Source organism: Oculina patagonica, chromosome 1 (assembly GCF_052425735.1).
Source record: "Oculina patagonica isolate OP01 chromosome 1, crgOcupat, whole genome shotgun sequence".
Classification (NCBI taxonomy): Eukaryota; Metazoa; Cnidaria; class Anthozoa; order Scleractinia; family Oculinidae; genus Oculina; species Oculina patagonica.
The window spans coordinates 29,880,839-29,901,304 of record NC_135758.1 but is presented as its reverse complement, the minus strand read 5'-3'; the positions used below and the strand labels follow the sequence as shown (position 1 = coordinate 29,901,304).

At 40.0% G+C, this 20,466-nt stretch overlaps 1 protein-coding gene across 4 annotated transcripts in view; it reads right to left on the bottom strand.

Annotated features, from left to right (window-relative positions):
• The window catches only part of LOC144662599 (uncharacterized), a 56,582-nt gene that overhangs the window by 32,860 nt on the left and 3,256 nt on the right, over positions 1 to 20,466 (bottom strand). For 2 of the 4 annotated variants that reach the window (XM_078523455.1, XM_078523446.1), the window contains 15 exons: positions 18,343 to 18,630; positions 17,669 to 17,962; positions 16,327 to 16,558; positions 15,364 to 15,644; positions 12,735 to 12,786; positions 11,292 to 11,833; positions 8,867 to 9,163; positions 6,983 to 7,273; positions 6,287 to 6,352; positions 5,627 to 5,777; positions 4,764 to 4,969; positions 3,302 to 3,486; positions 2,405 to 2,773; positions 1,440 to 1,651; positions 152 to 192 (listed from right to left, as the gene is read on the bottom strand). In XM_078523455.1, the coding sequence (XP_078379581.1) occupies positions 152 to 192; positions 1,440 to 1,651; positions 2,405 to 2,773; positions 3,302 to 3,486; positions 4,764 to 4,969; positions 5,627 to 5,777; positions 6,287 to 6,352; positions 6,983 to 7,273; positions 8,867 to 9,163; positions 11,292 to 11,833; positions 12,735 to 12,786; positions 15,364 to 15,644; positions 16,327 to 16,558; positions 17,669 to 17,962; positions 18,343 to 18,630 (3,507 nt within the window). Of the gene's footprint in view, positions 1 to 151; positions 193 to 1,435; positions 1,652 to 2,404; positions 2,774 to 3,301; positions 3,487 to 4,763; positions 4,970 to 5,626; positions 5,778 to 6,286; positions 6,353 to 6,982; positions 7,274 to 8,866; positions 9,164 to 11,291; positions 11,834 to 12,734; positions 12,787 to 15,363; positions 15,645 to 16,326; positions 16,559 to 17,668; positions 17,963 to 18,342; positions 18,631 to 20,466 lie in introns of those variants that run through there. The other 2 variants (XM_078523470.1, XM_078523463.1) reach the window with 2 other exon arrangements.

Here is a 20,466-nt window from a genome sequence, read left to right as displayed (position 1 = left end):
TCGAGGGCTGATTTAAGTGCATTGGCCCGGAGCCTACAAACCAAGATCCTCTCTTGTCTATACTCAATAACCTTTTTATTCTGAACTGAATTTGGATCAGGACAGGAAAACTGTTGAAAAATAACTGGAAAATAGTAAATCATGTTCTTACCCATTGTGGAAAGTTCCCAAAGAAGAATTCCAAAGGACCACCTTAACAAAATTGATTAAATAATTAAATAAACTTTACCACTAGAGTCTTTTTGAACAAAAATTGAACATAATGCTAAAAGGCGCAAGATACATACTCACTTGCGTTAGAATCATTGCTAAACTATCTCTAGCTTGAGGGTTAAATACTCAGAAGAATACGAATAGTATCCATCCCCTGGGAAATTTAGCTGCACAATTGTCAACATTTCCAATCCCTGGCTTGACGACCACATGTTTTCATTTGTTTTTGAGCTCAAGAATATCCTGGTTTCGATTTCAGAGATGAGTTCGTAAGCAAATTAAATACGAAGGAATTTATGGCCGAAATTACTCTAAGTAGGTTATAATGAGATGGTTGGCCACAGAGTACTAGTTGGCAACCGGGAAAAGCAGCGCGCAGGAGGCGGGGGTTGTAAGGCTATGTTAGATGTTAGAGGGAAAGCGTAAAGCAAGATTTGAAAAGGCCAGAATGCCGAAGTAAAGGCAAAAAGTTTGAAATAAGTTACTTATTAACCAGTAATTCTGGATGGAACTGAGGGTAGACCACCGATTACTTAAAAATTAAGGGCCGAAGCCTTAGTTAGACGTGGTTTAAGGCTTAATCGAGCCGGGTTCAGACGATGGCTCCATAAACTATGGCTAACCGGAGTCTAACTTGATTAAATTGTTTTTTTTTGAACGCCAATTTTCACTAGCAACGCAAGCACAAGCGCAAGCACAAAGCAAGCATAACAGCTCTTATTTCACCGTAAAAAAGGGCTTCGACGCAAGCATAAGCACAAGCACAAGAATCAAAGTTTTTTCCTTTCCTTGGTGCTTACGCTTGTGCTTGCGTTTGCGTAATGCCGTGTAAAAAAGAAACACCGCATAAGCACAAGGAAATTTACGACGTCTGGCCATGTCTGTCCAATTAAAACACTCGTTCCAGATTCCCCGCGTCTGAGCATTTGAGCAATGTAACTAGTAAACATCTCATGTCGACGTTCTTTTTCACTTGGCGCAAACTACTTATAATTGCGCTTGTGCTTGCGTCGCTAGTGTAAACCAGGTTTAACTTGCCATTGTTTGTAAATCGACGGTTAAACTTCGTCCAGATGCGACTTGAAATAAACGTCGTTTCAAATAGTTGGAATCGTACGCTAAATCCCGATTTAGATCATGACTTTCTTTACCGCAATCTAAACCTCGTTTAAATAGTCGGCCTTAAGAGTGCGTCACCATACAACTAACACTATAATTAAACTTACACATCGCTTTTCGTGGTGTATTCACTGTTGTAGAGTGCTTCAGGCGCCATCCATTTCACCGGTATCTTTTTCCCTTTCTTTATTTGGTAAACGCTTTCATGGGTTTGCCGCATCAATCCAAAATCAGAGATTTTTACAATTTTGTCCTCGCCAAGAAGAACATTGCGGGCCGCTAAATCTCGATGGACAAATCCATTGCTTGATAAGAATTTCTGCATACGATAAAAACGAGGGAATAAGTAAGCTTGAAGCCGAATAAACCTTGAAATAATCACGGTCTAAAATTGTATCAAAATGCAAACTGTACAAACGAAATACTCCTGGGGTGGGGGTAGGGCACTCTCATACGAAAGAGACCGGGTGCTCGTCAGAAAAATTGATGGGCTTGGTTCAAGCTTTTTTGGACCCTTAAAAAATACCATTTTTATGCCTGATCGGTCAATACCGTTAGTACAGTATGACGGCGCTTTATATTTCTTACCGTGCAACCGCTAAGCGAGACTTTGACTGCTAGAAATGATTGTCCTCTAAAAAACACATTAAGTGAGACCAAACTTTGCAATTTACAGCCCCGAAGCGAGACGAGGAGCATCCCCGTCCCTTAAATACGAAAGTCTTCCAGAGCGGAGAAAAGTTTATATCACAATGGAAAAATGCGGGCAAGATAAATGCTTCTACAAGGAAGTCAAACCCAAAATACACTGTTTTAGTTAACTGTTCATAATTCATCTTGGCTCAAGTTCATGTTAAAAGGAGGAAGGGGGTTAGGCGTGTGGGTTAACAGAGACAAGAACCAATACAGTAAAACGATTACGTTCCAGATGGAGGGCTTGATGAAAGCATATTACTACTAGGAAGAGCAAGCAAATTTTCTAATCCATATCACCCCAATATACCTTTATATCATCATGTTAAATTGTTTTGCATAGAGTTTGCCGCTTCGAAGCTTGTCAGTAAGTACTTACCATTCCGCGCGCTATCTGCCACGCAAAGCAAAGAAGATCCTTCGCTATAAAATCTTCCTCGTGTTGCACAGTACCATGTCGAGTATTCTGTGGGACTTGAGTGGACTTCTTTCTTCCTTCCACGTCTGGTTTGGATTCCTTTGCTGCGTCGTCCTGAGAAGCAGGGTCAAGCGTATAACGACGAGCCGAGTCTACAAGATCGTTGTTTGTACCGTCCATAGTTGGTTTGTCGCAGTGAACTAATTCCTTGTCTTCTCCCTCATCTCTCACCAGCAGTGCTTTTGATTCATCGTCAACACCAAAGCATTCTTCGATTGCATCCAGCCTCAAGGGATCTCCTTCGTTATAGTAATTCTTTTGATAGCTTTTCTACAAGCGTAAAATTGAAGGAAATTTATCGCTGCGTTTTTACAAAAAATGTTTGGGAACTCAAAAGTGACAGGGTGTGCTCATTTTTTTTTTACCTTCAATATTTTCGTTCTTTCCAAAGTCACCAAACTATAAACCAAAGTTTATTTTGTTTTCTTTCATGGTAAAACAAACTTAACTTACTCGGATTATTCAAGCTTTTATATATTTAAGATTAAACCCCAGTTCTCTGAGTGTTAGTATTTGACGCGGGATAGGTACTTGGTAGAACAGGCGACGTTTATCAAGAACAGAGCAGCTTATCATAACGGGGGAGGGGGGTTATTAACCGGGCTTATTGCAATGACTGCTCGCCTTACAGCTATATTATTCCATACATTGAAGCACAGGGTAATAATACGAGCGGAAAGCGAAGCAATAAGGCTTGAATGGGCATTTTGCTCATTACGCAACTCGCAAAATATACCCGCGCAATTTTGCGTATTATATAAAAACCATCTAATAAGGTGTATATACATTACAATCTACCTGCATTCTCTTGTTCCTAAGCCAGCGCTGTAGATCTCCGTACGGAACATATTCTAGCAATAGGAAGATGGGATCAGAGTTGACCCAACAGCCTAGCATGCTGACAACGTTCCTGTGTGAACCAATCGCTTTCATGATTTCAATTTCTTCCAAAAGCTGGTTCCTGGCTTCCTCGTCTGCTGTGTCTAAAAATAAAATTATATATATTTATATGTGGATGTAGTTCAAGTGATGATCGCCGTTTGATTCATGATATGTACATGTATGTATGGGACTTTGAAATAACGTTGTGATTAAAATGTGCGGCTTTCATTCGAATTAGAGATGTTTTTGCTAAACATTTTAAAATAAAAACAAGCGATATCAAAAAGGAACAACTTTTCGCTGTCTTCATGACAGCATTTTCAAGTTCAGTGTCAATGTCAAGTGCGATGGCTATTTATGAATATGATTATATAATTTGGCGTGAAAAATGTCTAGTGAAGTATTTTGAATGTAATTAGAGATACAAGAATTAGGAATGTATTGTTCTAGGTGAAAAGTTTTGCTCGGATAGAGTCAGATTGAGTGTTAAGATCTGGTTATAAAAACCATCTCATAAATGAGGCAGTCCAGTTTACTTTTACAAGATCAAAAAGTGTTTAATTTAAGTATACATGCAATAACCAGTATAAATCGCCGGCAAAGAGCATACAAACAATTTAAGGTTAAAATAATAATGTATCTTTTGTTTTCCCCGCGTTGTCCTTGTGATGTTCGCGCGTTTCGCTGCCCTCTGTCTTCCCTGTCGCTGGTCGTGTCCTGCCTTCACTGCCTGTGTGGTGGTTTTCCCTCTGTGGCACTCCTCCTGTGGCGCGCCCGCTGGAACACACACCGGAACAGCAGGATCGAAATGCATCAATCACAGCTGCTAAAAACCAACCAATCACAGCGCAGCAGCGTACTTTATAAGGTTACACCTGACCAGTCGACCTTATTGCCTTATGAAGACTAGCAGTGTGCAGTCGAAACGTCGCGATCTACATCACAAGTGACAACGTCGTGAGACAAACGAAAAGTACTTTATTCATATTGTACTCTACCACGATGATTAACCACAACATTTATTACGAATTTAAGGTTATGTTCCGATACTTGGTTTTTGAGCTCCGTTGCCTGGACACGGCCACAAAATGGTATCATATTCAGGCACTACTTACTCAAGTTATCTAGCATCATTAGGTGCCCGAGTACAAGGTGTGAACCTAAAAGATGAATGGTGTGTTCCCATCAGTGCCCGGCAAGAATCGTATCCGGTCACCGTGCTCGGGCATTAAGTGTTAACATAGCTAACTCCTGAGCTTTTTAAATTCATACCAGTTACTCCAAATATTCTGATCGGAAGTGTTAAGTTATTTCGTGGAAAAGTTAGACCATTTAGTCCTTTGTTGTTGACTCAGAAAGTAACCTGAAAATTATTTACCTCCTAAAACTTTAATAGCTACTGTTCGCCCTTCTTTGAAGTCCACGGTCTGCGTTCTTGTCTTGTAGAACACTTCAATCCCAGGGGATTCCTTGTACGTGCCTTTTAACACTTTACCAAATGCCCCTCGACCAATCTCTTCCTCGAAGACAACCTGTTGGGGTAGAACTTCCCAACGCCAAAGAGGAATAATGGTGGACTTGGACCTGAAGTAAAAAGAGATCATTGGTTTGCATGACTATAACTTCCATCTGCGCTTACCAAAAGCCACGCAGCAAGCCCTCCTGCGTTTAAAAAAAGGGGGGAAGGCGCTCTCTCGTTCTATCTTTTTAGCAAGAAGTTGCGGCATAAAAGGGGCCTGGTATGGCCATTGCCAGTCAACCATCAAAATATAGACGGCTGACAAATAATCTTCGCAATTTGTACAACAGTTAAAGATAAAATTGTGCTCCTTTTTCCAAAAACTATTCTTTCAAAACATTTTAAAGTTATATCGCATTTTTGTCAGTGGTATATTTTAACTTCATAAGATTTTAAAGCATGTTCAGTTTGCCGGTACAAGTTTGTATTTCGCGCCCAAAAATGTGTGAAATGTGGGTGGTACCATCCATTTTAAAGCAGACTGTCTTGTTTATAAGCACTTGTTTCGGCGTAAAAGAGTCTACGTTGGGACATGTTCTTCTTAGGAGTAAAAATAAACTTGTACCGGCCACGCCCTTAAAATTAGTTCTGGTACCTATCAGGGTATTTTTTCAAAAGTGGCCTGGGCTTTATGCGGGATATTAAAGGAAAAAAAATATCGTACGCGCACGGAGTCAGTTTTGTTTTTAAAGATGGTATTACGTGTCTTGCAATTGAATTACCTTCTGGGCTGGCGGGCAAGTTGCTTGTTTTTCCGTGCTTTCCGTCGAAGCCAGAATATTACCATAAAAACAACGACGAAAAGGACGCTAAGTCCCGCTACTAAGCCAGCTAACTGCGTTGAAGACTGTAGACCATTGCCACTCTGAAAGGCTGGAGATTTAACAAAGTTTATTAATATTAAAGAAGAGAGATTTCTCAATAATTTATACCACAAAAAAATAATTTGATGAATTAAAACTGCCAACCGATAAGCTCAGTTGGTAGAGCGCCGGACTACCGTGCGAAAGGTCTCGGGTTCGATTCCCAGACCGGACCAACACTCAGGGTCTTAAAATAACTGAGGAGAATATGCTGCCTTTGCAATGACATCTGCATATGGTATAGATATTCTAGTCTTCTCGGGTAAGGTCGACAAACCGTAGGCCCCGTCTCCTGCATCTTTAGTGCCACGGTCAGCAGGGGAAGTAAAAAAACCCACACACGTATCGTAAAGAGTAGGGCATGGAGTTCCCGGTGTTGTGGTCTGGTCTTTGCCCTTTGTACTGTGCGTACTGTTGAAATGCTCGGAAATATTAGCTATATAAAGCTACTCTTCAAATCCGGGGGTAAATGAAAGTGATGTATATATGATGTATGTAATTACCGAAGGTAATACTTACCAGGCGGTGGCGAACTTAGTGGTGTTTGCGGATATGGTAGTGGGGTAGGCCCTCCCCCTCCTACTTCTGTTGAGAAAATGAAAGTGTGACAAAATTTCTATGCAGATTATGTCTAATGATCGCTAAGTACGTTAAGCTCAAGTGAAAATAACGTTCTGTTTTTATATTTGTATTTTGCTCTGCATATTTATGCATAGAGCACCTTTAGGAATATACGAATATATTCAGCTGGGAATAAACCTTTAAACTAACAAAAGGGGCACGCTTGTTACCTCTGTAAAATTCTACGGCAAAACTTTTCTTCATTTCTGTATTTATATTATGACTGGTTAATTTATCAAACTCGTTGACTTTACTGTGTGCTTAAAACGCAACTTCTTTCAACAATTTTATCCTATGCATCCGCCTTATAACCAATATAAGTGCCATCCATGTTTATTTTGGCATTTAAATCCAAGATGGCGTCTTCTCTAATCAAGTCACGGTAGCCACCATCATTGGATTTAACCGGTCACGTTCTCCCTTCTTTTTACCAAGCTTTTAGAGTGATTTTACTAAACCGGTGAAATAGTTATCACACTTTAAGATACTGTTAAACACAAATACCATTGTTTTCTTTTGTTTAGTTTTGACTATTACTCACTAACAGTTAGCAATTGTTTCACGGGTTAAATAAAATCCTACTAGTAATCGTACTTGATTTTGTTTTAATCATCCATGGTCTCGACCTGTCACTCTCTCCCATCTCATTCCAGGCCGAGATTTCGATCGTGTACTGCCTGCCACATGCTAATGATACAGTATATTTAGTCGCTGTAACGTTAGTGACGTTAACTTGATACCAGGCCGCCTCTGTTATCTGTTGGTAATATATCGAGTACATAGTAAGAGGACACCCATTGTCGGCAGGAGGGCTCCATGTTGGGTAGACATCGCATCCCGATGTTTCCGTTTCCCTGTTGTTTATAACAGGACGCGATGGAAGATCTGCAATAAAGAAAGGCTTGATATATAGAGCAGTGTGTAAAGGGTCGGTTAAAAAGAATAGAATAATTATCAGAAAGTAATGACCTGTAGGTTTGGAAAACTCTTGAAAGTACTGCAGCACGATCTGCTCACCGGCACTAAAAATTCTCGCCTTGTTTTTACATGTAACCCTTAAAATATTGTTTCCTTTTTTGGACTTCTTAAAGATGCAAATTGCTCTTAAATCGTCGCTTACCGGCGACCGCAAAATTTTAAGGTGCAAATCTGAATCAGTAATACATCAAATAGGACTTATTAAGGTCGCGCAGGACCCTTGCTCATTAATAAATTCATTAGCCAAATTTTTTTGACGGGTTGCTATCTTGTAAAGCTTTAATTTGCTACATTTTGAACGTCGATCCCTCTAAAATTTATCAAGAATATTAGGGGATGATGGAATTACATCGTGATTGTCCTTTTACTGAGAAATGACCGTTTTCTGTGATGTTACAAGCTCTTAAAAGTTTAACTGCAGATAATTCGATTTTGTGTCCAAGTTTCCAGCTAAATGAGCGCACGGAAATAAATGATTATATAACCTATAGATAAATCATAACCTCTTTTGTGTTCTGACAAGAACGAAATTTTCGATTTCATAAACTGCTAGGAGTTAATGCCTTTTAAGAGAGTAAAAATTTGAAATCTAAACTTCGAAACGTGCTATCTTCATTTTGAGAAGGACGTTTCAAAATTCGCTCTTTTCAGAACACAATAAAGTACACCAAGTTTATGTTCCTCGCGAATCAACTCCTGAAATTCTATATCGGCGGAGAAAACTTGGACGCAAAATTGCAGGTTTTAAGGCTTCCGAAGACCTTCCGAGTCAATGTTTACAACAACATGCGCTATATTCAAAGCTGTGAATCTAATTATGATAATTCGCTTTGTTCCAGCACACGGGGCACAAGGTTGAGAACAATAACTTGTAATTACTTGTACAAAGAACTTTAAGAAAAAAATTCTCATGAATATTTCGTTTCTTGTCGGCTTCAGTCGTCGCAGTTCGTGCATACTCTTTAAATAAATACATACATAATGATTGCAAGGGTCCTGCGCGACCTTAAAGCATTATACGTTCTAATGGCTTTTGTTGAAGTCTCCGGCCTTTAATTAATGTCTCAGTACCAACATTACACTCTTTTTTTTTTATAAGAACACAGTTTTTCTGACCCAGGCTGAATATTCTTATTTTTCTGCCGATTTTAGGCTGAAAATATTCTTATGAACATTCTTAGAAAATACTGTTTGACATTTCCGTTTTAGCAAGTAATGGGTAATCAATTACAAGCGTTTAGTGTCAAGATCTGTATCGTGTTACATTCTGCACATGGACCATTGCTTTTCGTTGCAGCCTGGCCTTTTTGGCTTTAAACAAAGCATTCCTGGCAGAGATTAAGTGACGGAAATGAAAATACCTGATTTTGTTTCAACTAAAACTATATTCTTTTCAAAATATCAGCCTTCGGGTTTATTCTTAAAATATTCTTAAAAATTCGCAAATTTCAGCCTCGATATTCTTATAAACTAGATTCTTATAAAATAAAAAGAGTGTACCTCCGCCGGTTTTAAAGTTCCATATCTTGCTTTCATTCAAAGCACTCTCGCCATATCCACTCAGCGAGGTAACTGCTATATCATACTCAGTGTTACATCTGAGCTGAAGCGTCAAACTGGTTGCATTTCTGTTCACGGTAACTGAGTGCCACTTGCTATTCCTCGTGGGTGACAACACTTCTCTGTAGTTCACAGTGTAGTTCACAATTGGACACGTTCCTTCAAAGGGTGGTTCCCAACACACAGCAACAGTCCCCCCTGGTACATCTTTGGTTTTGTTTACGATAACAGGAAATCCTAAAATAAGGTTTGTAGAATTATAGTTTTAACGATTCTTGCAGCCTCAAAAGTGTAATGATTGTACATTTAGCAATTTATAGCCAAAAAGTTGTAAGGTATAGTATCTCTAGGCCGCAAGAAATTAAAATTAAAACGAGTATCGATATACTTTAATATAAACTACACCATTTAAACAACCAGTCCTACTCTTCCAAATAATCTTCTTGTATTCTGCATATCAGTCGAAGACCTGAATGCCAGACTCGAGATCAACAACAGTGGCAGGGAGTGTGTGGTGTGGAATCACGGCATAGGAAATAACGAAGATAATGGAGAAAGACTCTGTATTGTCAGTGCGAAGACCTCATACTCAATGCATGGCGTGAACCTTGCCCAATAGATCTACCAAAAGTCAGATCGAGCACATTCTGATCAACAGAAAGTGGAGGGGCTCCCAACAAGATATGAGGACCCGGAAGGGAGTTGATACCGCCAGTGAACATAACCTACCAGTAGAAGTTGTCTCACTGAAGCTGCGCAAAGCAGAAGAGGACAGATGAAGGAACAACAGATTGACTCCAGCAAACTGAGAGACGACCAGACAAGACAAGCTTTCAGACGGGAGCTGAAGTACGTTTCAAAATTTTGCATTGGGGAAGACTGATAGAAGATGAACATCGACTCCCTTAATTAGATTTTCAAGGCGGCAGGAGAGAAGGTCCTTGGTATAAGAAGGAAGACGTAGGAAGGATGGATACAAGAACAGACCTAGAAGAAGATAGGAAACAGGAGAGGCATCAAACAGAAATTGAGTCCCATTCCTTCAGAATTGATATCATGAGCGAATGATTAGAGAATACACAGAATTGGACCGAGTGGTAAGGAAATCAGAAAGGAATGAGTTTGTAGAGAGTCTAGCAGATGAGGCAGTTTAGGCTGCCTGTAGACAAGACCTCAAGGCTATGTTAAGAATCAACAAGATGAAGAAGACGAGTGGAAAGGCAGATGGACTCATTGTCAAACTGCCTTGGGTGACTTGGGAGAATGCAACAACTGGAAAGGCTTCACACTGCTCCCCATTACCAGCCATGGTCTTTAGCAAGATCATCTTCAGAAGATTTGCAGTAACGCTAGACGAGCACAACAAACAGGAAAAGGCAGGTATCGCAATGAACGGTCATGCTCTCACCACATCTTATCTTTGACCCAACTCCTTGAGCAGAGTAACGAATGGAATACCCCTCTGTATACCAACTTCGTTGATCTGGAGAAGGCGTTTGACAGCATCCACTAAGACTCCCTGTAGAAGATCGTGCGTCACTAGTACTATTGAATCCCACAAAATGTCTGCGAAGGATTCTCTGCATATTATGGACGAACACCATCTCAAACTATGAGCTGCACAGAATAAAAATAACAGAATCCTTCACTCAGCAAGTGCGGTGAAAACGTAACGATGGAGATTGATCGGTATTGTGAATGACGCATACAGTCCTACCGAGGGTGACTCTCAGATGGACCCCTGATGGCTGCAGAAACAGAGGTCGCCCAAAAGAAACCTGGAGGAGGAGGTGGAAAAGAGAACAAAGACAGCAGATGGACATGGGCCACCTAGAGTGACAAGCGGCCGACCGTTACCAGTGGCACTTTCTGTTAGAGACCCTATGTGTACTATGCAGGAAGAGGACCAAGTAAGTAAGTAAGAAGGTATCTAAAAGGGTGGGGATTTCACAAGTGGAAGCATACAAAAATGTGATGAAAACTGGCATTTAGGTATTTAAAGAGACCTTTCAAAATATCAGTGCTCTGCAAAGAGAATTCTCTTCGATGCTCTTAGAAAAATCATAAACATCGAAGGGAACTCAGCTCCCAGGATAACTGAAAAGAGATGAAGAAGAATCCCTTACGTATTTTTTTTTTGTATTTTTCTATCGAATGTATACGAAAGGGATACCTTTTCTATCGAAAATGGTATATGGGAGGGTTAGGGTTCCCTTGGGGGCCTCTTTTTTTAAACACTTTTCGAGTACTACCTCCTCGATGGAGCCAGGATTGACAGAGTTATCTACTAGAGTTTAAATTCTCTATTCGCCCATTTCTTATATTAACTCATATTTATTTGTATCAATTAAATCGTAAAGCTCACCTCTCAGTTTATTGATCTGTTCCAGCGACAGTGCTGTGCCAAAGACGTAAAGATCGGCCACTGATCCATAAAAATGGTGTCTGTCCCTATGACCAACCTCACCAATCAGGTACTGCAATCCTGTCGGCTCAGAGAACGTGTTCCCAAGGAAATATGATCCTTTCCCGTTTATTTTACCGTCTGCGTAGATCAAAACGGACCCAGTCACCGTTTCCCATGTGACAGCCACGTGGGTCCAATTGTCCATAGTGATATTAGCACTCTCTAAGGACCACAGTGTATCATATCCCTTTTGCTGGCGTTGTAATTTGATCTTCTGTTTTTTTGTGCTTAGCAGAAACTGTCTTGGATTATACCAGTCGCTGTAAATCGCTCCCAACTCATCGGAGGCAGATTTCGGTTGTTTAATCCAAAAGGCAATAGTGAAACTCCTACCATTGAAATTGATTATCGGTGCACTGGCGAAGGAATTTGTTTGGTTGAAATATGCCGCCTTGCTGCCAGGACACCTTCCTCTGATAAAGGATGGCGATCCAATTAAACTGAAATAGCAAAAAATGCGATTTTTGCTCAAATATGCCTACAGTAATAAGCAATACAGTGTAAACCCGCGAGTAAGAACCTAACATTTAAAAAATTTAAGCTTTCGGCTGCCAAACTACAGCCTTTAACGAATGAGTAATGTAGTTTTGCAGCCGAAAGGTTATATTCTTTGACAAAATATTTAGCCAGTGAACGTTTCCAACTTTTACATGATTATGAAATCTAGTTACTCTGCCATTTTTAAATGAAGAACCTGTTAGGCTAAAATTTGTAAATTAGACCCCATTTTTATAAAAACCTATTTAGCCTTAAATATGGAAGGAAACAGGTTCTTATTTTGTAAAATTGATTAAAAATGTTTACTTTGGGAAAATAAGTTTGGACAAAGCATTACTCTACATGTTTATAACGTTTTGTTCTGGATGATAAGTGCTTCATTTTTACAAAAACACTTATTTGGTATGGAAACTTTTAACAAGGAATAGTGTGGCTGCAATTGCTCTACTATTGAATAGTCTTGAGGTACAATGTTTGCTATGTTTGGATGCTAGTCCATCGCTTCTACGCCCCCAGAAGCATTTTTATCAAGTGTAAATTTCCCAAAAAATTCGATGGTATTCATTTATACTTGGATAGAGGGACACACTGAGAGAGCAAAATGTCTTCATCAAGAACACAGCGCAACTAACAGCGCAACTACCGGGCACAGACATCTCAATCTAGAGCCAGTTTATTAGTCATTAGACTATGCGGGAGACTATGCGCCTCTCTTCGTTTTGGAACAGTGTCAATTAAGAAAACAATAATCATAACCGCAGTATCACAGAAAGAGCGTTCGTAGCTTACAATTATTATAGCCTAGACCTCTTAAGCTTTGGCGTTAGACAGTAAACGACCAACCTTATGTCCTTGTCTTGTCCATTCAGCATCCAGTGGCCAAGAACTACCATATCTGGAAACAAAATTATAAAGACATTTATGAGTACGTATCGTTTACTGTTCGTTTTTATGATATTTTGCATTTAGTAGTCAGTTGCAGTATTATTGACAACTTTTTTACTTTCTTACATGTTTAATTTAATAGTCCATTTTACAGTTGCCTGCCAAGTGACCAGTCTTTTGAATAGTAGTGAGGCTGGAGGTGACCTTGCATTGATACAAACCTCTCTGCTTTATCATGCTAAATGCAAACTAGTTAGCATCAGAACAACATGATTTACACAGCAACAGCAGTGAGGTTTGTATCAAAACAAGACCACCTCCAGCCTCACGACCATTCAAAGGACAGGTTTTTGAGCAGACAGCTACATAGGCGTAAGGGGGGGGGGGGGGGGGGGGGGGGGGGCTGCAGCTTCCTCAGTGCCGAAAATTTTCGGGCAAAATGCTCAGAACTCGGGCAAAAAGCCTAGAGAAAAAATAGAAAATAAGCTGACAAATTTTATTATTAGCTTCAAACAAATTACATCAACAGAGAAAGTATTGGAAATATATTGAACTTCGTTGTAAATTTTTAATTTTTCCCCTTTCGTTTCCTCTCCCAAATTGCTAAAAACACCTACAAACTGTGCCCCTCAATGATTCACTTGTAATCATTTTGAAGTGAGTGGGAAATTGGCAAGGGCGACCAGAAGTGAGGATTTTCCATAGCTTCAGCATTTGCGCGCAGTGGAACCGTGTAAGACCTAAAAAAAAATGTTGAAAATGAGATGAAATAATGAGTTTGTTTAAATGTTTAGTTCTAAGAGAGAGATTAAGACTTTCAACGAAATTTTTAAACCCATTTATCCCTGAATGTTTCAATCGCTTTTGTATAACTTTCAAGTGGGGCAAAAAAAATGCAAATTGGCTCCCCAAAAATACTTTAGATTTTGCTGAACTACACGACAATTTCAATACACATTTTGTTGCCCATTTTATATGCCTCTTTTTTCGCTTTCAACGCATATCATTTTTTTCGGGCAATAAGGACTCCGCCCCCCCCCCCCCCCCCAGGTGCGAAGGCGCCCGTACGCCTATGGACAGCTGTTAAATGGTCTATTGATTAGCTACAATGTCGACCTGCAGTATGTAGTATGTCATCATCATTATTAAGTTGGTAATAACTGGAGTTTGTAATCATGATCAAGTGCTTTACCGACTCTGGTGGGGTATTGCGCTCGGCGCGGGCAGTGGACGATTTATAAAGCAGTTACAGCAAACTATCAATGCAAATTATTAACAATGACGGAAAATAGGACCGAGTAGATTTCAATTCGGTCTGAATTGGAATAAATGATTAAGAAAATCAGGCGTTTGCAAAATGATTTGTTAATCACAAGTAACAAGCAATAAAATGCTCTTGCTTGCAACATTTGAACAAAAGAGTGCTTCTGTTTTATGTTCTAAAAAACAAAATGTTACTCCGAGATCGAAGTTCGAAGTTTGAGACTAGAGTCCTTTGTACAAGTATAGAATTTTAAAAGCAACTATTTGACAGTTATTGTTTGAGTATAATTTTCAGAGGTGATTATCAAGAACTGCAAAATAACGATAGAAAACAAGAACACAACAAACACTAGCGCTCGCTTGCATACGGTGAAAACCAGTTTTATTCATCGATTGAAATCAGAATTTACACTTATGAGTTTAAGCAATGAAACGGAACAAAACAAACAGTACGAGAAAAACGATGTCCTGTACCTTGTTACAAAATAAAGTTGGTGACTTCTAAGCAAATGTGCGAATCCTCTCGATATGAGTAGCTCCGGTCAGGAGAGAACTGAATAATGTTTGCTCAATCGATCTGACTGAGTTTCTCATGGCCGCGTGCGATCTCCAAAACCTCCGTGTTTACGATCAATTCTAATGCCTTGAGAACCATCTCTTGAACCTTTTTTCGGTCCAAAAGCCTTGGTAGTCAATTTGCAAAATTCCCAATGTTTTGAAAATCCATGACTTGGAGTGGTTTCTTTCAAATGAAGGAAAATTTCATTCAGCAAATGCAGCCATTTTTACTTGCCTGGATGTCAAAGGTGGCATGGCTTAGTAACCAAGCCTTCAAATGCTATAGTCACCTCTCGCGGGGTGATTATAGTCTGATAATTTGAGTTTCTCGACCAATCAGAATGCCCCAATTCTTATAATTACCTCTGAAATTATACTAACACGCCATATACCTTCGACATAAGCACTCCACTTTTCTCACGAGGGAAAACACGCACAAATACCAAAATAAGCCACCATGCACTACCTTAAATTCACAGCGTGACCCAGGGAAGTACACGGTATTCCCACAGACCACCTCCATCTATTTAAGAGCGGCATGCTTGGTAATTCAGCCAGTTCCAGTAAAGTTAGGTCTCGGTACTCTTGCTAGAAGATTTTGCCCGCCCTCCTCCCCGGAGCGATGGAACATATTCTCTCATGGTCTGCCAACTCGCAAAACCTGGGGTCAATTCTCCCATATCTTAGTGCATCAGTGTTCATTTGGCCCTGTGTGTTGGCATACATGGTAGAAGTATATTTAATATTTTATACTGAGAGTGTGTACCTTGAGGCCTCATCCTGCAGCATTTAATCATCTCAATACAGTTCAGCTTGTCACAGTCCCCTTTGTACACTCCCATTATGTAATACCACTCTCGACACTTGCTCCAACCTTTCTTATATTGCGATTTCCTTACATCTTTATCATAGCAATCCTTTTTCGTGTTTTCGAAGTTTCTAGGTCTGCAACATAACGCTTGTTCGATACTGTGCAGCCCAGTTCCGCGTGAACGGAAGATTCCTTGGAGGAAATACCCTTCAGGGCAGGAAGCCCATTTGTTTTTTCTAAATAACAAAATGATTATAGTAAATTTTTTTAATTTAATGTTTACTGCATGCTACTTTAAGCCTACAGATTGCCTTCAAATTGAGAGAGAAACCAAATAAACAAGACTGGTTATACTACTGAGTAATAATTAAGGTTAAGATGGATTACAAACTCTACGAAAACTTGAGAAAAAATGGCCACTTTTTCATAATGCACTGTCTGCATCGCCTTCCATTTCCCAGCGTGTTGTTTTTTTGATTTTCCGAATCCCAGTCACAGTTCTATCGGTTACCTGTTAGTGATTCCCAGTCCCAGTAACCCAAATCCTATTTTCCTAGTAAAAATTTGGATCAATTTAGGTTTCTGGGAAACTGCTCACCTACCCCTCCCCGAACCTAACATTTTGCCCAAAGCGATAAGTAAGGTTTAATGTTAGGTTTGGGGAGGGGTAGGTGAGCAGTTTCCCAGAAACCTAAATTGATCCAAAAATTTGCCCAAATCCGAGTTCCCATTCACTCCTTCAGGCCCCTCTTTCATTGGCCCAAAATCCACGCGTCGCGTGCTACGTTTGTCTGGCTAATCAGTCCCAACAGGAAGCCAGTTTCTGCAATCCATTTTACTTTCCTCACAGCGTATTAGTATTAAATCAAAAAACCCTTTGCTAATAGCATAGTGCAAACAAAGACTTGTTTAACTGACCTGCTCAGGGAAGTTTTCCAGTCTACTGTTTGACAGACAGGAGTGTCATCTTCGTACTCGTGTGGAGGAATGCAACACCTCCCTTTTTTGATATTGTCAATCCCGCCAGGTGAAGAAATAACAGCATCAATTTTCCTCCACAGTCCGTTCAGATACCTCCCCAATGAGCAGTTTGCCCATCCTGGTCGACTGAGGGCTGTTTCCAAATTTACCTCATAGCAGCTATTGTACCCTGTAATCAACAAGTCAAAATCACAAACTTGTGCCCATGGCCCTGACGGATCAGTTTGTAATAAAGCGAAAAAGTTGTTTCAGTGTAAAGTTTTTCGCGGGATTCATTTCTATTGTCTAAAATAAACCGCATCGGGTCTACAAGATTGATATTTTAGAATTAAACGGTTTTTTGGAAGCTGAAAGATTGTCCTAGAAATGAACAGTTGCCTGAGAAGCGAAGGATCATGTATCTTATAGTGTCTCGATCGCTATATTGGTCGATAAGTGAGTAGGTATGAAGTAAGTAAGTATCAGTCAGTCAGTCAGTCAGTCAGTCAGTCAGTCAGTCGTCGTCAGTCATCATCATCATCAGTCAGGGGTGGTGGTGGTGGTGGTGGTGGTGGTGGTCAGTGTGTGTGTGGTGCGGTGCGGTGTGTGTGTTGTCTCGCGGCAGCGGCCGCGCCGGCTGATGGCTGGTCTGGCGCGGAGGGGGGGGGCTGGGTGGGCGTGTGCGGGCTTCGTTTGGTGTGGGTGGTCGCTGCTTCGCTGCGTTGTGCGGGGCTCTGTGTGCGGAGGAGTGGAGCCTTGTCGTACTGTCATTATGGTGCCATTGCATGTTGAACTATCCTTTGGGTCTCTGAGTTTAATGCAATGGGCGTTTGACCTTGCCTGCTCGCAGAAGTATCGTATATCGCATCGCGAATGTCAAACTACAAGATAACGCAACTTTTGTTAAACAATCATTAATTTTAACAAATTTCCTAAAATTATTCAAGACTCCGTTAGGAAACGATATCGCTGCTGCATACATTGCGTGCCTTTTTTAGAAAAGGAGTTTGCATTAAAAACATGTGCGGCCCTAAGACAACTCCACACTATAAACAAACAATAGAGTGCTTCAAAGAGTAGAACAATGCCTAGGAAAACAGTTAACAGCATATAGTACCCTTTATAAACAAGTGACAAGCAAAACAAATTGGATGACCAAATCCAATACAAAACGGCAAATGTACAAATGTCATATTACTACTTGAAACAAACTTTCACTCACGTACTTGCTTACTAACTACTACTTACTTACTTACTTACTTACTTACTTACTTACTTACTTTCTTAATTTTTTACTTACTTTTATCTTGAAAGACGTAAACATTGTTTGCCCAATTGCCTCCTTCACCGTTTTCCTTGCAATCGTTGTTTTGGCCATATTTGTAAAATGTCTCCCTTGCCGTAGCACTGGATGCACACCATCCGCCATCTTGCAGTGCAAACGCGAGGAAATCCCTTTTGCGAGCCGCCACAGCGCACTTAACAATTGTGTTTTGGCGGTTCCAGTACTCTCCGTCCAAGATGGAGTCTGTTCCTTCAAGTGTCGGAATCGCATGATCCGCGGTGTCTCTATAACATCCAACACCTTTATAATCTGTTAAAACAGCGGAATGTTCAATAATTGAAATATTTAGAAAATAAAAAGGCTTTCCATCAGTTCCATACAAGTTACTGTAAGACGAATTTGGAGAACGAGAAAAGTTGCAGAAACACCCAGTGCTTGCATAACTCGCTAGAAACATGGTTGGAAAGGAGCTTTTTCTTTTTCCTTTTTATTCAAAATAATCTTCTATTGTTTCATCGAGTTGTTGCAAATGTCTTTCATTCAATCACAGTAAGGAAATAACTTAATTATTGCATGGTGTCTCAAAAAAGCGCAAAAAAGGAAAATTTTCGAGACTTTTTAATTAACAATTGTGCGCGCACTTGTATTAATGTAGTAAATTGTTTATTGTTTCAGTTGAACGGTAATACCTTTAATATAATAGACCTGATTAGCCAACGGGCCACCTTCACCATCACTTTTACAATTCGAGGATATCCCATATTTATTGAATGTTTTTTCGGCAGTAGCACTCGATGAGCACCATCCACCATCCTGAAGGGCAAAAACTTTAAAACCTCGTTTTTTGGCCGCTTCGTAGCATTTCCCGATTGGGTCCCTTCTCGACGTTGCGTTACCATTCAAGATGCCATCTTGCCCTTCCAATGTTGGGATTGCGTGCTTTGAGGTGTCGTTGTAACAACCGAGCGTCTCAATAGCTGTGTTGGATAAAATATTAATTAGTTTTTGTACTGACTATTTTATACTACTCATCCCAGAAGACAACGACACTCAATATTTTTCACCCTCATAGCGGTGATTGAACATGCATCACGTGTTATGTCTGGCTGCTACATGATTCGGTAGGCTCGAATGTCAGCCACTGTCGGGGAAGAAGCCTGGGAATGAACTATTAAAGACTGGACTCGAGAGACTGGCGGAAGTTGAGCCTAGGTATTTAGTAGACTGTAACACATCTGACGAAATCCGGCCAAGTGCACAGACTTGCAGAGCTTTTTTTGTCGTCTGAGTATCTACGTCGCAACAATTTGTCATCATTTCGAAACAAGTTTTGACCATTCCGACTTGCTTTTCTTTTACATTCAATATTAGCCAGGAAATGCCTACCATGCAAGCGCTACATGTGCTAAAGTTTGTTAACAGTGATGAATCCGGCCAGCTCACGCAATGGAAAACCAGTGGATCATGTGGCACAGCCAAACATCAGTACAACATAATGTATGCTTAATCCGTGTGAAATGGGTATGAATATCTTTTGTGACAAATTGCTCATTATTAACTCGGAAAGGAGTTGTAGTGAGCGAAGAAAATTTCACTCCTTCCCTCGATTCCTGTTAAACAAAGGCGTGCAAGTGTTAAAAGGCTTCTTGAGAACCCGACCTGTTCTCTGTTCTACCTACAATTTTAGTTAAATTACATAAATATTAACATGCTTAATTACCAGCCGAAATATTGTAATAATAGAGACATTTAGCTACAGGTTTTTTACTTTAACGGCAAACCGCAAACGGCAGTTTAAGGTTAGTTGTTTGGCGTTTGAGGTATCATGAACTCTACCGGTTTAGCTAGACGTCTTCAACCTCGAGCAAATTCCCGTAGAAAACAAGTTAAAAAAGGAAAGAAGACTTGTCAAAATTCTAAAATTCAAAATTACCAGTGATCCGGTCTAACACCGCTTTCTTTATCGACGGTTTGTTGAAGGCGGCACGAAGAAAAGCAAATAAACTGCTCGTCAAGATTCACGGCAAAATCAAAATTTATTTTTTCTTTCACGATAAATACTATTCTCTCAAAAACTGCTCTGTTTTGTTACGGCATCTGTGAAAGAAGTAGCTTACCTTAACGCTCACATCCTTCTTGAAATTTGACTGGTTCGCTTTTAAAACATTCCACTGGATGTTTTCTGAGAAATATACGGGAGATTCCGAGAATTTACTTGCGAGCTTTCCGCCGCCATATTGGATTTGCGACATATACAAGTGCTTGTTTTTCAAAAAAAGACAAAATGCTCAATCTGCACTCTTGTTAACTTTTAACTTCTCTGTGTCTAGACAAATAACTACTTCAGATATCTAAAGTGTCAATACGTGAGGTAACTAAAAATAAAAGAGCAGAAACCTTGAGGGAAATCACCAACGTGAAAAGCTACCTCTTGCCGTCGAAAACGTGCGTTGAAAACTTCAAACGTGACCTCGGGGCCTGATCACGTGATTCCTAGACGTTTGCAGTTTGACGTTTATAGCCGAAAACCTGAAGCTAAATGTCCCTAATGTCAGTTTTCTTGAAAAACAAACATAATTTTTCCAATGATATTATTATTTTGCCTAACCTTAGAAAAAAACAAAACGGAAAAAGAAAAAAAAAGAAAACACAAAAAATTTATTTGCAACAGATGGGAACTCTATCTCTTGGTCTTTAGGCCTGCTCTCGGTTAGCAGCTAGATGACATTCAAACCAAGTGAAGTGAACTGAAGTGTGGAAAGTTTAACATCATTTGTTTTGGCAAATCTTTAGCTGTCAGTTTGTTGTTTTCA